General features: G+C 41.8%; 2 protein-coding genes across 2 annotated transcripts; one reads left to right on the top strand and one right to left on the bottom strand.

Moving 5' to 3' along the window:
• The first annotated feature begins 990 nt into the window (after positions 1-990).
• LOC134627373 (serine hydroxymethyltransferase, mitochondrial-like) lies at positions 991-14,671 on the top strand. Its single transcript, XM_063473394.1, has 12 exons — positions 991-1,098; positions 5,047-5,238; positions 8,920-8,999; positions 9,550-9,750; positions 9,927-10,008; positions 10,317-10,439; positions 10,827-10,966; positions 11,045-11,207; positions 11,557-11,656; positions 12,164-12,319; positions 13,040-13,147; positions 13,404-14,671. The coding sequence occupies exons 1-12, from the start codon at positions 1,066-1,068 to the stop codon at positions 13,529-13,531; spliced, it is 1,506 nt and encodes a 501-aa protein (XP_063329464.1). The 5' UTR covers positions 991-1,065; the 3' UTR covers positions 13,532-14,671.
• Positions 14,672-17,248: 2,577 nt separating this feature from the next.
• On the bottom strand, positions 17,249-20,310 carry LOC134627595 (cell division cycle-associated protein 7-like). Its single transcript, XM_063473829.2, has 7 exons — positions 20,230-20,310; positions 19,991-20,086; positions 19,757-19,909; positions 19,271-19,414; positions 17,857-18,006; positions 17,516-17,652; positions 17,249-17,337 (listed from the first exon to the last, which is right to left on the bottom strand). Exons 1-7 carry the CDS (start codon positions 20,230-20,232, stop codon positions 17,292-17,294), a joined length of 729 nt encoding a protein of 242 aa, XP_063329899.2. The 5' UTR covers positions 20,233-20,310; the 3' UTR covers positions 17,249-17,291.
• Positions 20,311-22,555: the final 2,245 nt, after the last annotated feature.

Raw genomic sequence — 22,555 nt, 5'->3', positions numbered from 1 at the left:
AATGTGTACCTGCTTTCATCTGTGAAGAGCACAGGGCGCCACTGGCGAAGTTGCTAATCTTGGTGTTCTCTGGCAAATGCCAAACGTCCTGCACAGTGCTGGGCTGTAGGCACAAGCACCTGTGGACATTGGACCCTCATGGAGTCCGTTTCTGACCGTTTGAGCAGACACATGCACATTTGTGGCCTGCTGGAGGTCATTTTGCAGAGCTCTGGCAGTGCTCCTCCTGTTCCTCCTTGCACAAAGGCGGAGGTAGCGGTCCTGCTGCTTGGTTGTTGTCCTCCTATGGCCTCCTCCACGTCTCCTATTGTACTGACGTGTCTCCTGGTATGCTCTCCATGCTCTGGACCTTTTTGCTACAGCTCATTGATGTGCCATCCTGGATGAGCTGCACTACCTGAGTCACTTGTGTGGGTTGTAGACTCCGTCTCATGCTGCCAAATCACCGCCAGCATTCAATAGTCACCAAAACATCAGTCAAACATAGGTACTGAGAAGTGGTCTGTGGTTACCACCTGCAGAACCACTCCTTTATCGGGGATGTCTTGCTAATTGCCTAACTTCCACCTGTTGTCTGTTCCATTTGCACAACAGCATGTGAAACTGATTTTCGATCAGTGTTGCTTCCTAAGTGGAAGGTTTGATTTCACAGAAGTGTGATTGACTTGGAGTTACATTGTGTTGTTTAAGTGTTCCCTTTATTATTATTTTTTTGAGCAGTGTTTTTTATGCCTTTAAGAGCTGGACTTCAATGTCACCATTAAAGGAGTCACACATGCTCCGCTCGCTATATTTAGCAGACATAGATATTTTCAAAATGTAACGCTGAATAAGAGAAACCTAACCTGAAACGGACAGATTGTGTACGAGCAAAGAAACAGCAGAGTGAGCGCTGCAGGGACATCGCTAGTTTATGTGTCGTCCTCAAAACAATGTGCCTACACTTCCCATCGACCCCTTCGGTAGGACGAGCGTAACCAACCGTCTCTCAAACAGCCTTTTCGACCGTACCAGCTGTGTGTGCGCTGCTGTGCTGCTTCTTCGTCTGGTCTTACACCTGGAAACATGCTGCTATTCGCTCTGAGACAGCTCACACGGGTAACTATGCCGTTAAATATATTTCTACGCTGTTTTGCCCCCGGTGTTGTTTTCGGTTGGGTTACTAAGCTCGTATTTCTGCGTGGTTGGCTGTTTGCTAACGACAGAGTTTACTCTTTACCAATTCACAGGCTTGGTGGGGTTATGTTTCTTACTGCTGCTCAAGTGTGCAGTTTATATTTAGCGAATGCAACAAACCGCTAACTGTTTTCTTTCTGTCCTTTATGCATTTCATTTATGGAAACTCGAGGCTTGTTTGCTCGCCACCGGTAAGCTAGCTGCCAGTGGTTAAGTTAGGTGAACGCAGCTGGGTCCACGTGATGATGCAACAGCGACTGCTCAGTTTCATCATGTTGCAAAACTGCAACAAACTACAGGGATGAAAAGTGTACGATTTTTAATAAGGGGGCACATGAACCATATTTAAAGATGATATGATATTCAGTGAGAGCGTTTGCGGCAGGGATGTGTTTTCGTGCTTAGAGTTGTTGATGCGTGGCATACATGTGTGTTTTTGTGTTATCCACACAGCTTGATAGATGATCAGAAGGGAAGAATGCATGCAGTAGTGTTGAACCGTGTATCGTCTGCCTTTGAAGTGGAATAAGAGTTTAAATAATATATGCTATAGATATAAATATAAAAAACAAATTAGGTTTTGATCATGAAAAAAGATGCTGAATAATTAATTTTAAAGCCACACTTTGTTTAATTTATTTTCGAGTATTATATTCATACCAACAAGCTTTGAAAATAACCCAGTGTATTCAAAGCTAGTTCAGTGTGTTTGGAAAGTCATAATAAATATAAGTGCATATGGAAAAACAATCTCTTAAACCCTGGTGACCTACTTTTGTAAGGTGTTGTTTTGGCCTACTGGAAGAAGTGGAGGGGCACACTGTAGGTTTGGTAACGTTGTCTGTTAGTGTTACACCACTTTATCCAAAAGGGAAAAAAGCTGTAGGTATTTTTAGCTGGTTAATGAGTGGCTTTCATGCTGACAGGGGCTTTAATAAAGTCGAGTGAAGTCGAGCCCTGATCCCGATAACAGTTTGCAGATAATGCAAGCACAGGTTAACGGATGATAATATTCAACACTTGAAGAAGCTGGTTTTGGTCCAAATAATGTTCAAAGTGCAAAATGGGCCTCATAGGTCTTGGTGGGAGCACCAAGAAAGCACTATAACCAAATGTTCTACACGGGGATAATTATGTAACACATGTGGGTGTTTTGTCCACCTTGAAAAGTAACAGTCATTGTTTCAGTCACACCAGCAGCTGTTTGACTCTTTATCCTCATCAGTATTTACTGCTGTCATAAATACTTTACAAAAATGTTATCACAAGCTTAGTATTTAAAATAGAAAAAGAGGATACAAACTATGAAAGAAACATGCTAAACTGTAACATAATCAGGATAAAAAAGATCAGATAAAAAAAAAAAACCACATATACAAATGTAAATTAAGACAGGATCCAGATATTTGGTGTAGATTAAAAGAGAAGCTAAATGGTTTAAAATATCATTAGAAATTCATCAAAAGTTTAGTGCTAAGTAACATTTTATAAATGAGTAATTATTTTATCGAGAGTCCCAGGTTTTCAATGAACAGGAAAAAAAAGATTTTTCCAAGCTTAGTACGGACTTCCAGTGAATTACATTGATATGAACAAGTTTGGGATGCCCCAGATACAGGCGTGGTGTAAAACGTCCTAATAATGTATTGACAATAACATACAGCTATCTATATCATCTGTTGTTATTTTATCTGGTTGGGCTGTTTGTTTGTTTGTTTTTTCTCCCCCATAAAAGATGCAGTGATGAGCGCTATAAAAATCAACAGTAATAGACCTGACTGCAGAACAGTAAACCGTATCCAAGGGCTTAAGAGCGGAGGCAGAGGCATGCTTATAAATCACACCACCATAATCCAGCACAGGGGGAAAATAAGCTTTTCATGTAGATGTTGGCTCCTTTTATGAACAAGAAATCAGGTTTTTGTCTTAATTTATTAAAGATTGTAACATTCCCGTCCAAATTTATCATATAATTAAATTAAAATCGGGTCATTGAACAGTGAGGACAGTGTACTAGACTTCCACATTCCCAAAGTTGATTGGGTATGCTGAAAAACTGAATCACATACTGAACGCATAACAAAGCTGACTCAACATTTTTCTGAACTTTCATGTAGTTTCTCAGAAAGTTTGAGTCTAAATCTCATGTTTTCAGAGCTGGTTTTAAAAGTCGCCGCTGTTGGTGTTTTTGACATTTTTCATGAAACTGAGTGGTTCACATGCACTCATGCTGTTCTTGTTGAATATAATTATTTTGGTGTGCATCTTGATTAAAGTTTTAATGGACTCACAGGACAGGGTTTGTCTTGTGGTCAGGGCATGTGATTTCAAATTGAAAAATATTTCTGTGTGTGTACTTTTTCAGAGGATAGCGTTGAGATTTGTCCACGACGATGTCTTTCTGTCAGGGAAATTTATTTTGTGATTTAAGCATTTTAAAGTTTTTCCAAGGATTTTTAATCCTAAAATTAATCTGCTCTTTGCTTCCTAAAATATAACAGGACATTGGAGTAAAGGAACATCTTGGAAGGTTCTTAGTATCACTCCATTTGTGATTCTGAATGAGAGTGGCTTTCTGATGTGAAGTGTGACGCTTATTTTGAGCGACGAAAATTAATAAAATATAATTTTATTGTAATATTTCAAGATCACAATAACCTTCCAATTTCGAACTAAAATAAAAAAAAAAAAAAAAAAACTAACACTAATAAAATACAGGGGTTGCTGACCACTGGTCTACCCAGTACCAGTAGCTTGAGCTGGGGAATCTAAAACTCAAATGACTGAGAGTTACATAAAGCTCCCCACTCTTCTGATTAACACATTTATACAACTAGATGGCTCTATATAAGTAAAAATATTCAACAAATCCCTTTGTATCCTAAAACAAACTAAAGTAAACATTCTTATGGTCAAAGAAACCCCTCCTGTTGGTTTAACCTGATGATGTCAGACATGACATCATAAGTACTTTAAAAATCAGGAAATGCTGGATGGGCCATTCCCCACACCTGACATACATGAAGACTGAAAACAAAAATGCAACGCAAGTATGCACAAATGACTTAATTCTGCAACATCTCGCATGATGAAGCATGGTCAGTCCAGATTAGATAAGCAGGAAGTGCTGAATCTGTTCTCTGTATTCCTTCTGCTGGTACACTGAGGCTGTAAAAGTCGGTCCCAGTTTGTAGAAGTGCTGATAGAGGCATAATTGAACAACCATGCTGATTATTGATATCACGAAAACACGCCAGCTTCTAATTATACCAGGCTGCATTAGAGTGTAAGGGAAGCACAGTAGTTGAAAGGAGGCAAATGTCTCCTAATTTGTACAGGACAAATTAGGATAACACTTTAAATATATGAAATGATCAAATAAAGACTTTAGAGAATTGATGTTCTTTGTAATAGGACAGCTAGCAGCAACGTGGTGACCAAAAACTAAAAAATGTCCATGAAAATTCAGCAACTTTAGGAGATGACAGGGACTTTAACTGCAGAATGATCTGTGGCTACCAAGTCAAACTAATTTGATTCTTCAGTTAAGTTTGTCCACTTTGAGGTGACTAGCTTTCAGCAGAGAACGACATGATTAGGTGGGAAATATACAATAGTTGTACCTGGAAATCCAATACAACCATCTGTTAGCTGCAGGATGATGCACGCACGCACGCACACACACAAGCACACTCGCACACTCTGGCAACTCATGTTAGTCCTTATGACCCAGTTTGGTGCAATGACAGAGTTTTAGAAAACATTTCTACTGTAACTGCGATATCTGTGTAAAGCTGACAAACTCTAAATCAAACCTTTTCCTTCCTGTATTTTCTTTCCTCATATTCCCAACTCGTCTTCCACCCACAGCCGCTGTGCCAGCGAGTCCCTGCTTGTCTCAGTGCACGTGCCCACCAGTCTCACGCTGCCACCCGTGCAGCGGATGAAGATCGTCCTTGGACGGGTCAGGAGAGCCTGGCTCAGGATGACCCCGAGATGTGGAATCTGCTGCAGAAGGAGAAGGACAGGCAGTGCCGTGGTTTGGAGCTCATTGCATCTGAGGTACTAGATCTTAGAAATGTAAATTTAAGTGCTTTTGTATAAGCCAGTTTTTGTTTTGTTTTTTATTTTGCTTTTTCTGTATATTTAGTTAACAAATTATAGTGGGGATTAGGGCTGGGCCATATCATGCCGTTCACAGTAATACCGGTATAACGTTAGGCAATGATAAGAAAATGAAATATCGCGATAGAATATGGGTAAAATGCGCATGCGCAGTGCCTTTGTTTTCATACGCACATGGTGGAAAAAGTATGGCGGCGACGGAGAATGAGAAGGGCGAAAGCAGATCATTGAATGAAACAGATGAAGCACAATTGGTTTGTAAAAATGGTGCAACTTCAGTGGTGTGGAACTGGTTTGGCTTTCGTCCGTCAGATACACACCAAAGCACAATTTTTGGTAGAGCATGCAAGTGGGCCGCCGTTATTACCGAACCGATTTTATGTGCTACACGGCGCTCAAAAATCTGTCAAAAATGTTTTAGTACCACTTTGCTAAGCTATGAACCCGCACCGCTTGATGGATTGTCGGAGCATTACGGCTACCGTAGTCAGGAGCCTCGCGGAGTGATACGTACTGTGCTTCAACATAATATTACCGTATGTGTATAACCTCTTTAAGTTTTGTGGATATTATACATGGTTATGCTCAGGATATGTCGGCCAATTTCCACTGGAAATTACTTTTGGCTAAACTGTCAGCAAGGAATTTGCATTTGCACTGTTAAATTTTTATATAACTTTAATGCACATAAAAAAACAGCTGCTTGTTTAGGTGAAAATACATTGATGGGGGTTTTTTTTGCACTAATAAACTTGTGGAGTTTTAAAGTATTTTGTCTCGCGTCAGTTATATCGTTATCGCAAATTTTCAAATATATATCGTGATAAATATTTTTGGCCATATTGCCCTGCCCTAGTGGGGATGGAATAGGCTGCACAATAAGTGAATATACATGAATATAAACATATATTGGAAGTCAGAATAAGTCAGCACACACCTTTTATGTTAATGCAGAAATGGTTTTGTTAGGAATAAATTCATATCCAGCTTCCTGTTAATTCATTATTCACTCACTGAGAAACTGCCCACAGTAGGCTGGAAGTCATTCAAACTCGACTTCTTTAATAGTAAAAACACTTATCAGAAACTCTGCTTGTTGTAAGCGAGACTAGTTCAGTTATCAGAAAGATTCAGGCAGCTCTTTGTTTTCATTCCAAGGCTGGATGGTGTGAAACGAAAAATTTTACTATTCAGAAGAGCAGACGAGGTTTTATCTTCTGCTGTTCCTTCTCTCTCCTCCTGTTTCTTCTTCGCCACAGTTCAGTGGAGTATGTCAGCCCCCTCTCAACACAAAGCCTGACCACTCTAGTGTGAGATAAAGCTGATATCTTCATTCTGCCTCCTCCCCAGCTCACTCTGCAAGTCACATCACAGTACAGCTCAGACAGACATTCCTTCAATGAGAAGACGTACAGTTTTCCACATGTGTACACACAATATATGCACAGCAGTTGGCGTGACAGGCGGATGCAGTAGAAAGCTGTTAGCTTCCAGGTGAAGCATTAGCATAACAACACACCACGACCACCACCCCATTCAGAGAGGCAGAATTCAGACTATATTTATCTGTGTTCATTTTATGTCAGATCCTGTTACTGACAAGTGTGACGATATACAAGAGAGACATGTTACACAGCCAGGGCTGCAACTACTGTGGCGAAGAAGAAACAGCAGCAGATAAAACCTCGTCTGTTCTTCTGAATAGTAACATTTTTCATTTCACACCAAGCACAGTTTATTTGAATCGGCCCTGCTTTCATCTTTTGTTCTACCAGTGAAAAGGGAGGTGCTGTTCATATCATCCACTGACAACAGTTTTATCAGTTTTATCAAGTTTCTGTGCAGAGTAGATTACTTTATCAGCATTTTCGTTTAAATTGGAGCTCACATTGTGCCTGCAGTAGCCACACATAAAATTTGTTATTTTAGACAACCAAATCTGTCATATTTAGGGCTGTTTTGGACCTCTGAATTTGGTAAGGCTTTCACTATTTCAGTTAGGCCTGAAAAAGACGCTGAGTTATGCAGAGTTACGCTGATTGCTTTTAATCCAGCCATCCATCCATCCATCCATCCATCCATCTTCTTTCGCTTTATCCGGGGCTGGGTCGCGGGGGCAGCAGCCTAAGCAGAGAAGCCCAGACCTCCCTCTCCTCAGCCACCTCCTCCAGCTTATCCAGGGGAACACCAAGCCGAGAGATATAATCTCTCCAGCGTGTCCTGGGTCTGCCCCGGGGCCTCCTCCCGGTGGGACATGCCCGGAACACCTCACCCAGGAGGGGCCCAGGAGGGGCCCAGGAGGCATCCTTGTCAGATGCCCGAACCACCTCAGCTGGCTCCTTTCAATGTGGAGGAGCAGCGGCTCTACTCTGAGCCCCTCCTGGATGGCTGAACTTCTCACCCTATCTCTAAGGGAGAGGCCAGCCACCCTTCGGAGGAAGCTCATTTCCGCCGCTTGTATACGCGATCTCGTTCTTTCGGTCACTACCCACAGCTCGTGGCCATAGGTGAGGGTAGGGACGTAGATTCACCACGACGGACCGGTGCGACGGACCAGTGCAGCGTCCGCATCACTGCGGCCGCAGCACCAATCCGTCTGTCGATCTCTGGCTCCCTTCTTCCATCACTCGCAAACAAGACCCCGAGATACTTGAACTCCTCCACTTGGGGCAGGAACTCATCCCCAACCCGGAGTGGGCACTCCACCCTTTTCCGGCTGAGAACCATGGCCTCAGATTTGGAGGTGCTGATCCTCATTCCCGCTGCTTCACACTTGGCTGCGAACCGTTCCAGTGCGAGCTGGAGGCCATCACCTGATGAAGCCAACAGAACCACATCATCTGCGAAAAGCAGAGATGAGATTCTGAGGCCACTGAAGTGAAAGCCCTCCGCCACTTGGCTGCGCCTAGAAATCCTGTGACAAAGGGCAGCCCTGGCGGAGCCCATCACCCACCGGGAACGAGTCCGACAGCACCTCCCACAGGACACCCCGAGGGACATGGTCGAATGCCTTCTCCAAGTCCACAAAACACATGTAGACTGGTTGGGCAAACTCCCATGCGCCCTCAAGTATCCTTGAGAGGATAAAGAGCTGGTCCAGTGTTCCGCGACCAGGATGAACTCTCCTTTCCAGCACCCTGGCATAGACTTTCCCAGGGAGGCTGAGGAGTGTGATCCCCCTGTAGTTGGAACACACCCTCCGATCCCCCTTCTTAAGGATGGGGACCACCACCCCGGTCTGTCAGTCCAGGGGTACTGCCCCTGATCTCCACGCAACATTGTAGAGGCGTGTCAACCAGGACAGCCCTACAACGTCCAGAACCTTCAGGAACTCGGGGCGGACCTCATCCACACCAGGGGCTCTGCCACCAAGGAGTTGTTTAACTGCCTCAGTGACCTCGCCCCCGGAAATTGGCGGGTCATCCCCAGACTCTGCTTCCTCCTCGGAAGATGTGTCAGTGGGATTAAGGAGGTCCTCGAAGTATTCCTTCCACCGGCTTTTAATCAGGGGAGAATTTCTCACCATCACTTCGCAGACTTTAATTTGCCGGCCTTGTCCCATCTGTCCACTTGTGCCATTAATCTGTGTGTGTTCGCATGTGTGTGTTTTCATTGCAGAATTTCTGCAGCCGTGCCGCTCTGGAAGCTCTCGGCTCCTGTCTTAACAACAAATACTCTGAAGGCTACCCAGGAAAAAGGTAGGTTTTTATTCAGCTACACCTCTTTTTATTAACATGGTTGATATTATTTTCAGTTAATCAATTTTCTGTTATTTCCTTCAGATAAGTAATGACTGCAAATGATAGTGCAGAATTAGTGCTGTACTTAAAGGGTTTGCTTATACCGATGAGTCTACGCTATGGAGGAAATATTTTACCATAATGTACACCTGTCATAGTGTTGATTTTTTTTTCCCAATATGTTCTACTTGCTCAATCTCAAGCAACAGACAAATAGAGAGCAAGTAGCTGGCGATTGCTGTTGGGTGTATAAGCAGTTTTCATCGGGAGCTGACTGTAACAAAAACACACATAAGACTGAACACTGGATTTACATCTATCAGATTTGAATGATATTTATTTTCTGCGTTTGCTGGGAATGCACATAAACAACAGTTCACCACATTGGCCTAAAAGGAACTATTGTGCGTTGTGGCCAAACAATTAATCACTGCTGGTTTAAATTCTACCAAAAAGCTGAAATTAGCAGGTTATTCACAGTAGTTCATGTTTCCATATCCACCCTCAGGTATTATGGTGGAGCAGAAGTGGTTGACCAAATTGAGCTGCTCTGTCAGAAGCGAGCTCTGGAGGCCTTTGACCTGGATCCAGCTCAGTGGGGCATCAACGTCCAACCGTACTCTGGCTCTCCTGCCAACTTTGCCAGTTACACCGCTGTACTCAATCCCCACGATCGTATCATGGGCCTGGACCTGCCTGATGGTGGACAGTTAGTATTCACTGTTGCTTTATTTTTGCTGTATTTTTTCCCTTTTTAGATTCATATATGTATAAAAAAAATTATTTATTTTTTTAATTCATAAATCTCATTTTCTGTCTTTGAGCTTCCATGTTTTATTCTTTATGTATATATTGTTTTGTTTTGTTTTGTTTTTTTCACTCCAGTCTGACTCACGGCTACATGTCTGATGTGAAAAGAATCTCTGCAACCTCAATCTACTTTGAGTCAATGCCTTACAAGCTAAATGTAAGTAGAAAAGCCTTCTACTGATATCTACTGACACCCGTTTATACCAGTGTAGAACGATTAGCCTTTTTTTGGTAGAGTATGAACACTGGGATATACTGATGTATTTTTTTTTATGTCTTATCAATGTCAGTGTGAGAAGTCTTCCAAAAGTCAATAAGCCAGCAAATACTAAGAAAGTCAAATTTTCAGTATGTTACAGTAAGATGTTTATAACGGGTTCAGTGCTGTCCTTGCAAACTGTATTTTCTGAAACGTAATCATTGACCGGCCAAGGCCATTTCCTCTATCTGCCTTCTTTACTGCAGACTGCAACAGGACTTATAGACTACGACCAGATGGAGATGACGGCCAAGCTGTTCCGGCCCAAGCTCATCATCGCTGGCACCAGTGCCTATGCCCGGCTCATTGACTATGCCCGCATCAAGAAGGTGCACAGAGAACTCTCTGCATTCACAGCTCACCCCGTGTTCACCCCGTCTTTTTCTGTTCTGTTGTGTGCTTCACTTTTCTTCTTCTTGTTATCCTGTATCAAAAGGATGGATCAGCTTTGATTAAGTTTTAAATACAAACACAGCTTTTTTGAGGTGACAGCTTGGTCCTCTGTCACCTTAAAATAGAGGACAGATTTATAAGAAGGGCCAAAAACCATCTGAATCTAATGCAGATGGAAAAGAGAATGTATTTTCACCTCACCTTTTAGGGCTAATTAAAAGCTTTTGTAAACCACAGGAAAAATGGAACTTTCCTGCCACATGTGTATACATGTTGGTCTTAATTTTATAACTGTTCCCTCATCCTGCCTCTTTTTCTTCCAGCTGTGCACCAACATCAATGCCTACTTGCTTGCTGACATGGCTCATATTAGTGGCCTGGTGGCAGCCAAAGCCATCCCCTCGCCCTTTGAACATGCTGACCTGGTCACCTCCACCACGCACAAGTCCCTCCGTGGAGTAAGGTAAGGTCAAACTGTAAGAGACACGGGTGGGGACAAAAATAAAATCGCTTCATCAGTAAAAGATTCTGTTCTGTCCAGGGCTGGTCTCATCTTCTATCGGAAGGGTGTTCGCTCAGTTGACAAAAAGGGAAAGGAAATCATGTACGACCTCGAGGACAGGGTCAACTTTTCCATCTTCCCCTCCCTGCAGGGTGGACCTCATAACCATGCCATTGGTGGTGTAGCAGTGGCGCTCAGACAGGTCTGCACAACCTTAAGAACATGTTGCATAAACTTCAGTCAGTAAAGGGAATAGGGCAGGGGTAGACAACTCCAGGCCTCCAGGCCCGGTGTCCTGCAGGTTTTAGATGTGTCCTTGATCCCACACAGCTGATTCAAATGGCCAAATTTCCTCCTCAACATGTCCTGAAGTTCTCCAGAGGCCTGGTAATGAACTAATCATTTCATTCAGGTGTGTTGACTCAGGGTGATATCTAAAACCTGCAGGACGTCGGCCATCGAGGCCTGGAGTTGTCTACCCCTGGAATAGGGTATTACAGAGCCAAATGTAAAGGCTAACTTACTGTACACTTTTGGTTCTGTGTGTCCAGGCACAGTCCCCCCTGTTTAAGGAGTATATTGACCAGGTGCTAAAGAATGCCAAGGCTATGGCTGCAGCTCTTCTCAGCAAAGGCTACACTCTGGTATCAGGTAATCTAGTATGCACTTCTTTACTCAGCACGGAGCATTTAACACTGAAAATTCATATAAAATGTCCTGTAACAAAATGCAAATTACACAGCAAGAAAAAAAGCACAAATTCATTTAAATCCACGACGTGCAAATAGGCTAATGTCGCTGTGCCTGCCTTGTCAGTCAAGAAAAAAGAATCAGATAAAATTGGTCACTTTTCTTGTACTGAATCCAATACGCTGGCCTCCACTGTTTTTTTGTTTGTTTTTGTTTTGATGTATAGCCTTTAGTTGATACTCTAAAAAAAAAATACAGACTTGTCCTGTGCTTACTCTGCAGTGTGTACATACATCTTTCTTTAATCCCTTAGTAAATATTTTTAGCCAAATAACTAGTAAGAGTGGAAGACCGTACCAGTAAAACACGTTCCTAGTGTATTTTTTCCCTTAATCTCGTGTAATGTACAGGTGACTTTTAAAAACAACATATTTTCCCCCTATTTATTGAAAACTCTGGATGTTCCAGGTGGGACCGACAACCACCTGGTCCTCGTGGACCTGCGACCTAAGGGTATTGATGGTGCTCGAGCTGAGAGGGTGCTTGAGCTTGCATCAATCACCGCCAATAAGAATACCTGCCCCGGAGACAAGAGCGCCCTGACGCCTGGTGGCCTCAGACTTGGTGAGAAGCAGCTTCACATCACACTGTGTTTGCTGGACACACACCAGGAGGTGGTCATACTTATTAAGGATTAGAAACCACGTGCTTCCCTGTATATTCATTTGAAATCTTAATTTAAATCTCCCCCATCTCAAGTCAAGTGGCTCTATTGTCATTCCAACCATGTGCAGTGGTACAGTACACAGTGAAACGAGACAACGTTCCTCCAAGGCCATGGTGCTACATATGACATATAACAGACAATCAACACAGGACTACATAAAGTGCAATGTGCAAAGACGGTGCAACACCAGACAGAACGATACAGACACAACAGTGCAATGAAATTTCTTGATCTGATGTGGTGATCGGTTGTTCAGCAGTGTAATATTGTAGTTTTGTTTTAGGTTGTTTGGAGTTTCTTGTCACATTTAATTTGTGTCCAACACAATCCCTCATTTTTAGCTGTATCTTTTACCTGTAATCCAGTGTCCTGCACTTATTATCTTCTCTTTTGTCCTGCACCACAGTAGCCTTCATTATCTGTGTAGTTTTGACACATCTCAAGCCTGTATAGGTTATTTACTGACCTTTTAAGAAGCTCCCAGTCTATGCTATTTTTTTAAAAGACTATATAGCCAAATTAGGGGGAAAACACAAGAACAGGAATTAAAAGACCTAAACTGGAAAAGAACAATGGGAAGTGTATTTCAAGCTGAGTGATGTGTTCTTCTCTGTCAGGTGCTCCAGCCCTGACCTCGAGACAGTTCAAAGAAGCCGACTTTGTGCAAGTTGTCGAGTTCATGGATGAGGGTTTCAAGATTGCCTTGGATGTCAAGAAAAAGACAGGTGAGCCTGCTGTGAGGAGGGAGGCAGATTAATCTGTAGCTCAGTGGATGCCTAAAACATGTTTAAATTCTTTTTTCCAAAGCACAGTTTGAAACTGTTCATTATTAACTGTAATAGCATTAGTGAATTTATAAAGGAAAATATAGTGTACAGTCTTTAAAACTGCTGCATGAGAGAGGACAAAATGCCCAGTGGTAGTGAAACAGAGGAAGCTAAGAATAAACATCTGAGCATTTCTCTTTTCTGTTGTTTGCAGGAAAGCTCCAGGACTTCAAGAACTTCCTTCTTCAGGACCCAGAAACGGTGGCTCGCATCGCAGATCTGCGCCATCGTGTTGAAGCTTTTGCCAGGCCCTTTCCCATGCCAGGGTTCTCCGACCATTAGCCCATCCACTGTGGACCCACGGGTCTATCACAGCCAGATGGCAGAAGTGTGGATGGAGTGAAATGAGGCTGGAGCCTGTGAACTGAAATGGCTTGAGTTCACTTTTCCAATCATAAATGGGAAATAATTTTTATACTGCTTTGCAGTCACGAGTCGGTCATCTGTTTGGGTAAAAATATAGCTTCCATGTTGAGTTAAATAAACAATCAAATGTGACAGATTTTCTAGAGCAGAACAACATATTTTCTATTGTGTGTGTGTGAAGATTTTCTTCTTCACATGATTTCTTAACAAAAGTGTGTGGAAGAAAAAATTAGCAACAGTCAGTGTCACAGTCTGTGGCTTGGTAAGTGCATGATTAGTTACTGTAATAAGATGCACGGAGTCTTACTTCATTTGAGAGTCTTAACTAACGTCATTAATGTCATTTCAATGTGAACGGGTGTGCTGGACTTTTTTGTGGAAAAGAGGGGATCGGAAATTACACCAAGATCTTAATATATTTTAATATACTATATCTTAAATATGCAACACTACAAACTGCTTTTATAATAAGTTTGAGATGCATGTTGTCGTCATTTGGCACTGCTTTTCTTCCAGCATATCATAGACGCAGGTTAAAATTTCTCTATATTTTATTATGTCAGAATAATTCTAAATAACCAAATGGAATCGTAAATAGCATTCCTTATTAAGTCATACCTTTGGTCTGTTTACAAAGAGAAATCTTTTCTATGTGTTATTTAAAAAGTATTAATTGTCATGTCGTTTCAATCCATTTTCCTTTATTTTATTACAAGAAGGATTTTGTACTGCTGATGTGGGTTGTTTTTTTTTCCACTGTGGCTTTTGTGTGATATAAAGTGAAAAACTGAAAATCAAGCTGCTTCAGACTTTGTTGCACATTTGGTTTAAAGACTGTTCTCAGTACAGTGAAAAGAAACGAGTTGTCTCGTTCAACAATTAAGAACTGGATGTTAGAAATTACGTGGTACTTTTTCTTTGAACAAATGCAAATAAATGATCCACATCACAATTCAGCCAAAATACATTTTACTACAGTGTTCCCAAATCTCTGATCTTTGCTGTACACAAAGGTTTGAACCAACCTTTTACACATTTTACTAATAAAGTCCAGTAATGAAAACGGGGTCAGTGTTGTCATTAATATTTACATGTTTTTTTTTTCTCAGAGCCATAGACGATTAAAATAGAAAAACGTAGAGTGAAAAAACTTTTTCATGTTTCCTTCGTCGCTGCTTGCAGTGTTTTCATTTGTAGCCCTAAAATATCTCTCCCTCTGCAGCCCACCTGTTTTCTCAGTGCAGGAGAATGCACAGCTAGCAGACAGGAGGGGGCGTAGCTGTAAGTATGTGTGTCGATAGATGTGTGTCTCACAGAGTAAACAAGTCATGCATGTGAGAAAATGAGTAAAAGAAAAAGGGTTTTCTGGGGGGGGGTTCTTCCTCTGAAGATTTTGGAGTTCAGTCAAAAATAGGAGCACCAGAAGATTAACTGCCTAACCACTGTGAAAGAATTGCAGTTTTTGGCTTTGTCTTAGCTCATTTTTGCTGTGTTGGCTGTCTGAAAGAATTTGGGGGACTTTGTACCGAGTCACTACTTCCCCATTTGAACTTCATCAGGCGAGACCCGGAGAGGACTGCACCTGTGACCATGACACACTTCTTTTTTTATTCTACCTTTCATCTCAAGACTGGTATCAGAAATCAGCATCAACCTAGAGTAGATTAGTGAGGTTAAGATCAAATTTAGGTGATTTAATTATGTTATTCTTATTATCTGATGCTCTTGCTAAATTGCTTAAATAAAATAAGCATTCAAAAGTTAAAATTTTAACAGTAAAGGTTAAAACTTGTGAAAAACGACCGCATTTTTCAATGGTTCAAATGTTCCCCCCCAAGAAACTAATTCCTGCAGTATATTTCTGAATCTATTCATTCTACCTAGAGGATCATCAGAGGAGTGCTGCACAGTTAACGGGTGTGGCTGATGAATTGCACTTGATCTGCAACACTACTCATGCAGTGTTTCTTCTGTTAGAGCTGGACAAGTCTGCTCACCACCGGCTTAAACCAGTTTCTGCACTGCCTGTTAAAGTAAAACTCAGAAACTCTGACCTTTTAAACGGAGAGCCAGTCCAGACTTCCTGTCCATGGATCACCGGTTGATCCACAGCACGTGAACATGACATCAGAGCCAAAAGCACTAATCAGTGCAGTGTAAGGATATAGAGTTATCAGAGCACTGAGAGTAACCCCAGGACACTTGAGCCATCATGCTTCGATATCATGCTTCGATATCTATCATCACAAAGCATTTTTTATGTAAATATGTAGATAGAATAAGAGAGAATATAGAAAAAAAAAAAAGAAACCAAAAAAAGAATAGACTTAATGTTTATGAGGTGCCTACACAGGGAATGTATGTAATAGTACAAGTATCTACACAGATATGTACAAGTTAAATTATCCCATATAAAGGAGCAGGTAGGTGTGCAATATGAGGTGCAATGTGATCGGTGGTAGTGCACATTGAGTAACAGGTAGGACTCAATGTAGGAATGTTGGTTGCTATAATAATAATTTTGGTTAATAAATACAGTGGAAATGTCCATAAATTTTAACAGCACAGTTAACCTTCAATCAGGGTGGAGGTAGGGCATGTTTGACAGCCTGTGGGTAGAAACTTTTATTGAGTCCGTTTGTCTTTGACCTGATCGACCTGTAGCGTTTACCAGAGGGAAGGGGGGAAAAAGGTCAGTGTCCAGGCTGTGAGGGGTCCTTGATGATGATACTGGCTCTCTGCTGAAGTCTGCCAGTATAAATGTCTCTGAGGGGGGTTAGTGAAGTGCCAATTGCCTGCTCTACCGCTCTCACCACCCGCTGCAGTTTTCTCTTGTCCTCCACAGTACAGCAGTTAAACCAGAGTGTTATTGGTGTGAATTGAAGAACAGTCATGGTTAAAAGTGAGTATAAGAGGGGACTGAGGACACACCCCAGTGGAACGCCTACATTCAGAATGCGGACGGAGGTGGTGTGCTCTCTGTGTTCTGGGGTCTATTGCTCAGGAAGTCCAATATCTAGGTGCACAGTGAGTTACTGAGTCCTAAGTTGCTTAGTTTTTTTAACCAGTTTGCGGGGTTGAACTGTACTGAAGGTGGAGCTGAAGTCCACAAACAGCATTCCTACATAAGTGTTACTACTGTCCAGATATGTGAGGGTTGTGTGAAGAGCTGTTATTATGGCATCCTCTCTGTTGACCTGTTTGCCTCGTATTATGGGTCGAGGTCTGTAGGAATAACAGCCTTAATGTGTGACATGATAAGTTTCTCAAAACATTTGGCAATTATGGGCAGGGATATATTATAGATAGTCATTTAAGCAGCTCATCGTGTTCTTCTTGGGCACTGGAACGATGGCTGACTTAAAGCACGATGGTACTACAGACTGTAGTAGTGAGAGGTTGAAGATGGTGGTGAAAACCTCTGTTAGTTGGTCTGCACATGCTTTAAGCACTCTACCGGCTACACCGTCAAGACCAGCTGCTTTCCTCGCATTTCCTCACATGCTAAAGTTGTAACTGGAAAAGGTCCAGCTTGAGGCAAATTATTTTCCCTTTTTTGTCCAAATAAGTTGAAGAATGTAATGTCAAAAACGTTAAAATGCCAAACTTTATTTTCAGAGAAAGTAAAACATTGCACAATAAAACCTTTGAACACTGGCTCCCTCTAGTGTTAAAATTACATCTCTACATCATCCACCTCGGTCTTGAGTTTGTTGCGGAGGCTGTAAAGAGAAGTTTTAGGTCACTCATTAAGTTGGACTAGCAATAGGCTTTGATAGGACTTATTAAGGCCATCATAAAATCCCTTGACTGAATGACTCAATGTGGCACTACTTTCCAAACCATCTGGGTGAAAAAAGGAACACCATTTATATATAAAATACAGTCTTGCAAAGTCACCTGGTGAGGTAGGAGTGGACGTCAGAGAAGCCGTGATATTGAGCCAGGGGGAAGAGGATGCCGGTTGGGCAGCGGCCCTCACGCTGACGACAGAAGCTGCAGTTGCAAATGCCTCGACAGGGAGGGCATTTCCAGTCCTGGAGAGAAAATGAAGGTTTTAAAACCCGAATCTACGGGTATGATGGGAGGTCAATGTTTCTACAGGTTTCATTTTTGTTATAATTTTATACATGACCCGTGTTCTAATATCTCTATACAAAACTTTAATAATTAAGTGTGTGTCTAAGATGAACAGTTTTTTGCTTTTGCACAGTTCAGTGTTGGGGTATCATCAGTCTGACCGGATCAAGCAGCGCTTTTTTGACATCCTCTCCATATCGGTTCCTCAGGCACGGCCCGCAGAACTGACCCTGAATCCCACGGCAGTCCTCACTGCGACAGCACGTCTTTGTGTCAACAGTTTTCTGACGGCACTGATGACACGTGGAACCCTGAAAATGCATAAAATACATAAAACTAAGCCTCAACATTCTCCAAATTTAGAAGGTGTAAATACATTTTTGATCAAACTGCTAATCTACACGTGGAGGTAGACTTGCTTTCTGATCATACGGATTTATTATGAACAACATTCAGCACAGCCAGGTTTCTGGCTCGAAAAAACCCCCTAAAAACACCAGTCTGAGCTCAGAACGGTGGTTTATCTTTATCGGTTGTCTCTCTGCTTCAGGTTCTGTGCACACTCAGATAAAAGGTTCATTTCACAGGTCACATGACTCTTCTTCACAAAACGATCCCTACGAGTGTTGCTTATTCCAGACACGTTATCTGATGATGTGATACAATAGTGATTAAGATTCTTTAATGAACATAAATAATCTGCTCCCAACCCTGGTGATTTAACCAGGTACACTTTCTTGGTACATAAAACTCTAAGCTTGACATAGCTGACTAAGCCGTTAATCTTGCTTCATAGAACAACCCTCAGTTCTTGGGTGTTTATGCAGTCTGCAGTGTTATCATTATTAGGTGGAGAAGAAGGAAAAAAAGAAAACAAAAAAAGCATACCAAGCTAGGTTACCTTATGCCACCAGGCTAAAGTGGATTTATCTGCCCATGGTAAATCAACACCTTAGGTGAACCGTAACCTCAAACCTTTCTGTGTAACCTGCGCCGTCACCTGCTGTGCACCTCTCTACAAATGTAACTACACGTCATGGAAACACAGCTGCACAGGCATAAACATGGGAAAAGTGTTGGATGCTTGTGCAGGCTTCGTTGTAGCCTCTACAGAGCAGAAGCCTAAATTCAGTTTAAAGGGAATGGCATGGTTTTGTTGCTCTGTCGCTCCCTTACCTTTTCAGTCAAACACTTGACCTACAGAAAGCGTCATCTCTTTCAGGCTATGTACAAAAACACAGGCTGCATATAGAAAATACTTCACGTTACATAGCCAAAGATAAAGGCAATCGCACCATCATGAATCCCACTTAAGAGCACCAACCAGAAGGTGGAGGTCACAAATGTACACTCATAAAAAGGGGTTTAAATATAACTGTCAGATGTTCTCTTGACCTTAGGACACAGACAAGCTTGCCATGAAAGCCTAAAGAATAGGTTTATTACTATGTGAAGGCAATGTGTACAGAATTAAAAAGAGTGTTAATCACAGAAGTCATCATCCAACCATGTATCCTGATCACATGGTAACACTGAGTGCTAACGGGGTTTGAATAATACCAGCAGTGAACTCACTGTGACACTGTTGTAGACTTTCTCAGTCATGTTGTCTGCAACCAACTCGAGATCATCTTCTGTGATTTCTTCTACCGGACGAAAAATGTGAGGTTTGCTTCGATTACCTCGTGGGATGCCACGACGCCGTGGAGCTTGGCGTACCTGAAACAGATGATGAGAAGAATAATCCACTTAGCTTCAAGTTTTACATGGATACTGACAAGAAACAGATTAGAGAATAGAGCAGAATAAAATGATGGCTTTCACTCACTGCCACACTCCTTATCACTCTGGTTCTCTAAATGTTTGTATAGTGTTGGTTGAGGAAAGCATACGCACGGTTCCAAACACTAATTTTTATTAGATTTTCTTGACTGCCATCTACTTCAAAGCTAAACCAATAAATAAATCACATGTAAATATGTACATTACTGCACTATATTGAACAAATGCTCCAAAGGCCTTGTAGACTTTAACTGGCTGCTGATAAGTGACAGAACTGACCTCCAGCAGCTCCTCCTCCAAGCTGAGCTCCACTTCTGCCTCCTCAGCGGCCAAAGGATCCTCCGTTCCCGACATGGACCTTGTCAGCCTGCGAGATGCCCGCTCTGGGTTTCTCCTGGACTCCCCTCCAGTCGCAGCAGATCGCGGCGGATGCTGCAGGAGCGATACGATCCATAAAGAAATTCAAAAATTCAGAGATCTGCTGAAAATTCCTACATTTTTCACGACACTCACAGAGCTTCTGTCTTTTGCCTTCTGTTTGCCTGCTTTTTTCTTCAGCAGCCCTGCACCTCCTGGCATTTTTTGCAGGTCTGCCATCAGCTGAGCCAACTGTTAAAGATGAGCAACAGGAGTCACTGTAGAAGGTCAGCACTTGAAAGTATTATTGTACTATTCACTGAGACCAAATGTGTTTGTTTTCACATCAGTCTGTCACATTTTAAACTCGGTATGTGGTGCCGTGTCTGATTTACCATGGCTTTGTTGGCCTTAATGTTCTGCTCTCTCCTGGCCAGGAAAGTGTCCGACGCATCATCTGCTGAATCAGAACCATGGTCCTCAGTCGAAGCAGGCCGAGTCACTGCTGCCTCGCCATCCTCGAATTTCACGTGTCTCTCCTTCTTTGTCCTATTGCGCTGTCCTGTCCTTTTCACTCCTTTCTTGTGTGTCGTCCTCTCCTCCACCTCTGCATCGTCATCGTCGGTAGACTGCTGGGTAGAGGGAGCTGAGCGCAGAGCCACCCTCAGCCTGAAGGGCTGAACTGTAGAAGTAGCAGATGCTTTAGATGTAGTTTCCTCCTCCTTGGGGAAAATGTCAGGCTGAGCTTCGTCTTCATCTCCAAAACTGCAATTCTGCTGAATATCAACACAGAATAACAGATCTTTTTGCCAAATCCCTTTACAGAAGTAGTCTGTCTGTCTGAATGAATGCAGAGTAAAATTACTGGATTTGGCAACACTTTATCGTGAAACAACCAAAATACATGCCAATTATAATTATTGCCAGAGAAAACCCACACATGATTACATCTTTAAGAATCATTACAAAAGAAAAAGAGAATACAGATTTATTAGATCATAAAAAGGAGGTTAGTATCAATTGATGCTCAGAAGAAGTTGTTAAAAGTCGTCTTCAAATAAAATACATTAGCTTGTAGAGTTGGTGCTTTTTTTCTTTTTTCATTTTAAATGTCTTTTTTTCTTTTTAAATGTAGTATATAAACAATTTAAGCCACCTCTCAGCCTAATGTGTCCCACATAAACAACCACTCCAAGTTAGTACTTGGCTTTCTGGTCACCCCAGTATGGATATATGAAGCTTTAAAGGTCTAAAACCAAACAAAACCCTACCTCATCTTTGAGTTCAGTGTCGGAAAAGCCGTAAAATGTCACATCATTTTCAGAGTCCTCTAAAAAAACATCAGCTAGCTCCGTTGTTAGCGAATTCATCCTTAAAACCGTGCCCTAAAGACAGAAAAATCACCAAAATTAGCCTCAAAACCTGTGTAGGATACGTTTATCTGAACAAACAGGTACCAAATGCTACTTTATTGGCCTCTTTGTCGCCTCTTGTGTGTGTGCCTAACCTGGACTGTGGCTAGCACCCTGCTAGCCTGTGAGTTTTAGCTAGGCTCCCGCACACCTGCAAACACACCTTCAATGTCTCGTTTTAATTGCCCGCTGATTTCAAAGCTGCCCGAAAATAAAATAGATTGTTGTGATTTTGAGGGTTAAATTAGCACGAATTTGCTGACGTTATTATATGACCTTTTTTCTCTCTCTAAATTTAAGCTTTTTTATTGTATGTTAACAAAAACATGACGTTTGAGCCAGAAAAACTAAAGTTTGAGGAAACCGACCCCAGAAACGAAGAGCTTCATCCCGCTTGCTGCTGTTTGTGATAACAAAATGGTAGCTAAAATTATTTTGATTTCACGTTCAGCTATGTGGTAAATAATGCAGTTAGACTAGATATTTTTCTTTTCCTACATTCCCAAAAATGCACTGTGGCTGATTAGCAGTGAAACACCAGTAAGAGATCCATGGAGGCCATGAAAGGTGTGGAAGGATGTTTATCTTCCTTCATCCTGAAGGAGAATATCCAGCCATCATGCCCTGAAGCTCATCTCACTTGGGCTGAGTAATGAATGATCAGCTGAGTCTGTGGCCACCTCTGTGATAGCTTTATTAATGTACAGCATAACTAAAAAAAGGTAAAATTTTACATTTACAGTTATGCTCAAATGTCTCCATCTGCAGGTGGCTTTACATTATGAACCTGTACTCCTCGTCAAGAGATCCTCCACATACTGAAAAAACTGGATGTATGTAATATGTTTGAATATTTATTCCAGTGAGACAACCCAGGTCATACCACTGCGCAAAAGGCCTTTTGAAGCATCATATTTTGAAACATTACACTGATTATAGCAAATAACTAATCATATTATTTATGGATTAATTTAATGTAGCGTCAGTTTTATAGTTTATTTCTTACAATGTGTTTTAGCTAATTGTGAAACTTTTATGAATTCCACAGAGTCTGTGTTGATGTCATTGGTGACAACAAGCATAAAAAAACTCAGTTCCTGAACATTAAAACTAAACCATGTAATTCACTGCAGCCATCATGTCTGCTGTAAACTGATTGTATTAACCCTTTTGAAATCTGTGTATTGTTGAACAATTTCCAAGTGCTGATCCATGATGTCATGGGTTTTATGTGTTGCCATGAGGGCATGAGTCACAGGTGAAAATAACAATAGTGTCAAGTCAGGCGTGTGTGTGTTACGACACAAAC

This window comes from Pelmatolapia mariae, linkage group LG5 (genome assembly GCF_036321145.2).
Source record: "Pelmatolapia mariae isolate MD_Pm_ZW linkage group LG5, Pm_UMD_F_2, whole genome shotgun sequence".
Classification (NCBI taxonomy): domain Eukaryota; kingdom Metazoa; phylum Chordata; class Actinopteri; order Cichliformes; family Cichlidae; genus Pelmatolapia; species Pelmatolapia mariae.
The sequence above is the reverse complement of the archived record's forward strand: the minus strand, read 5'-3'. Positions and strand labels throughout refer to the sequence as shown.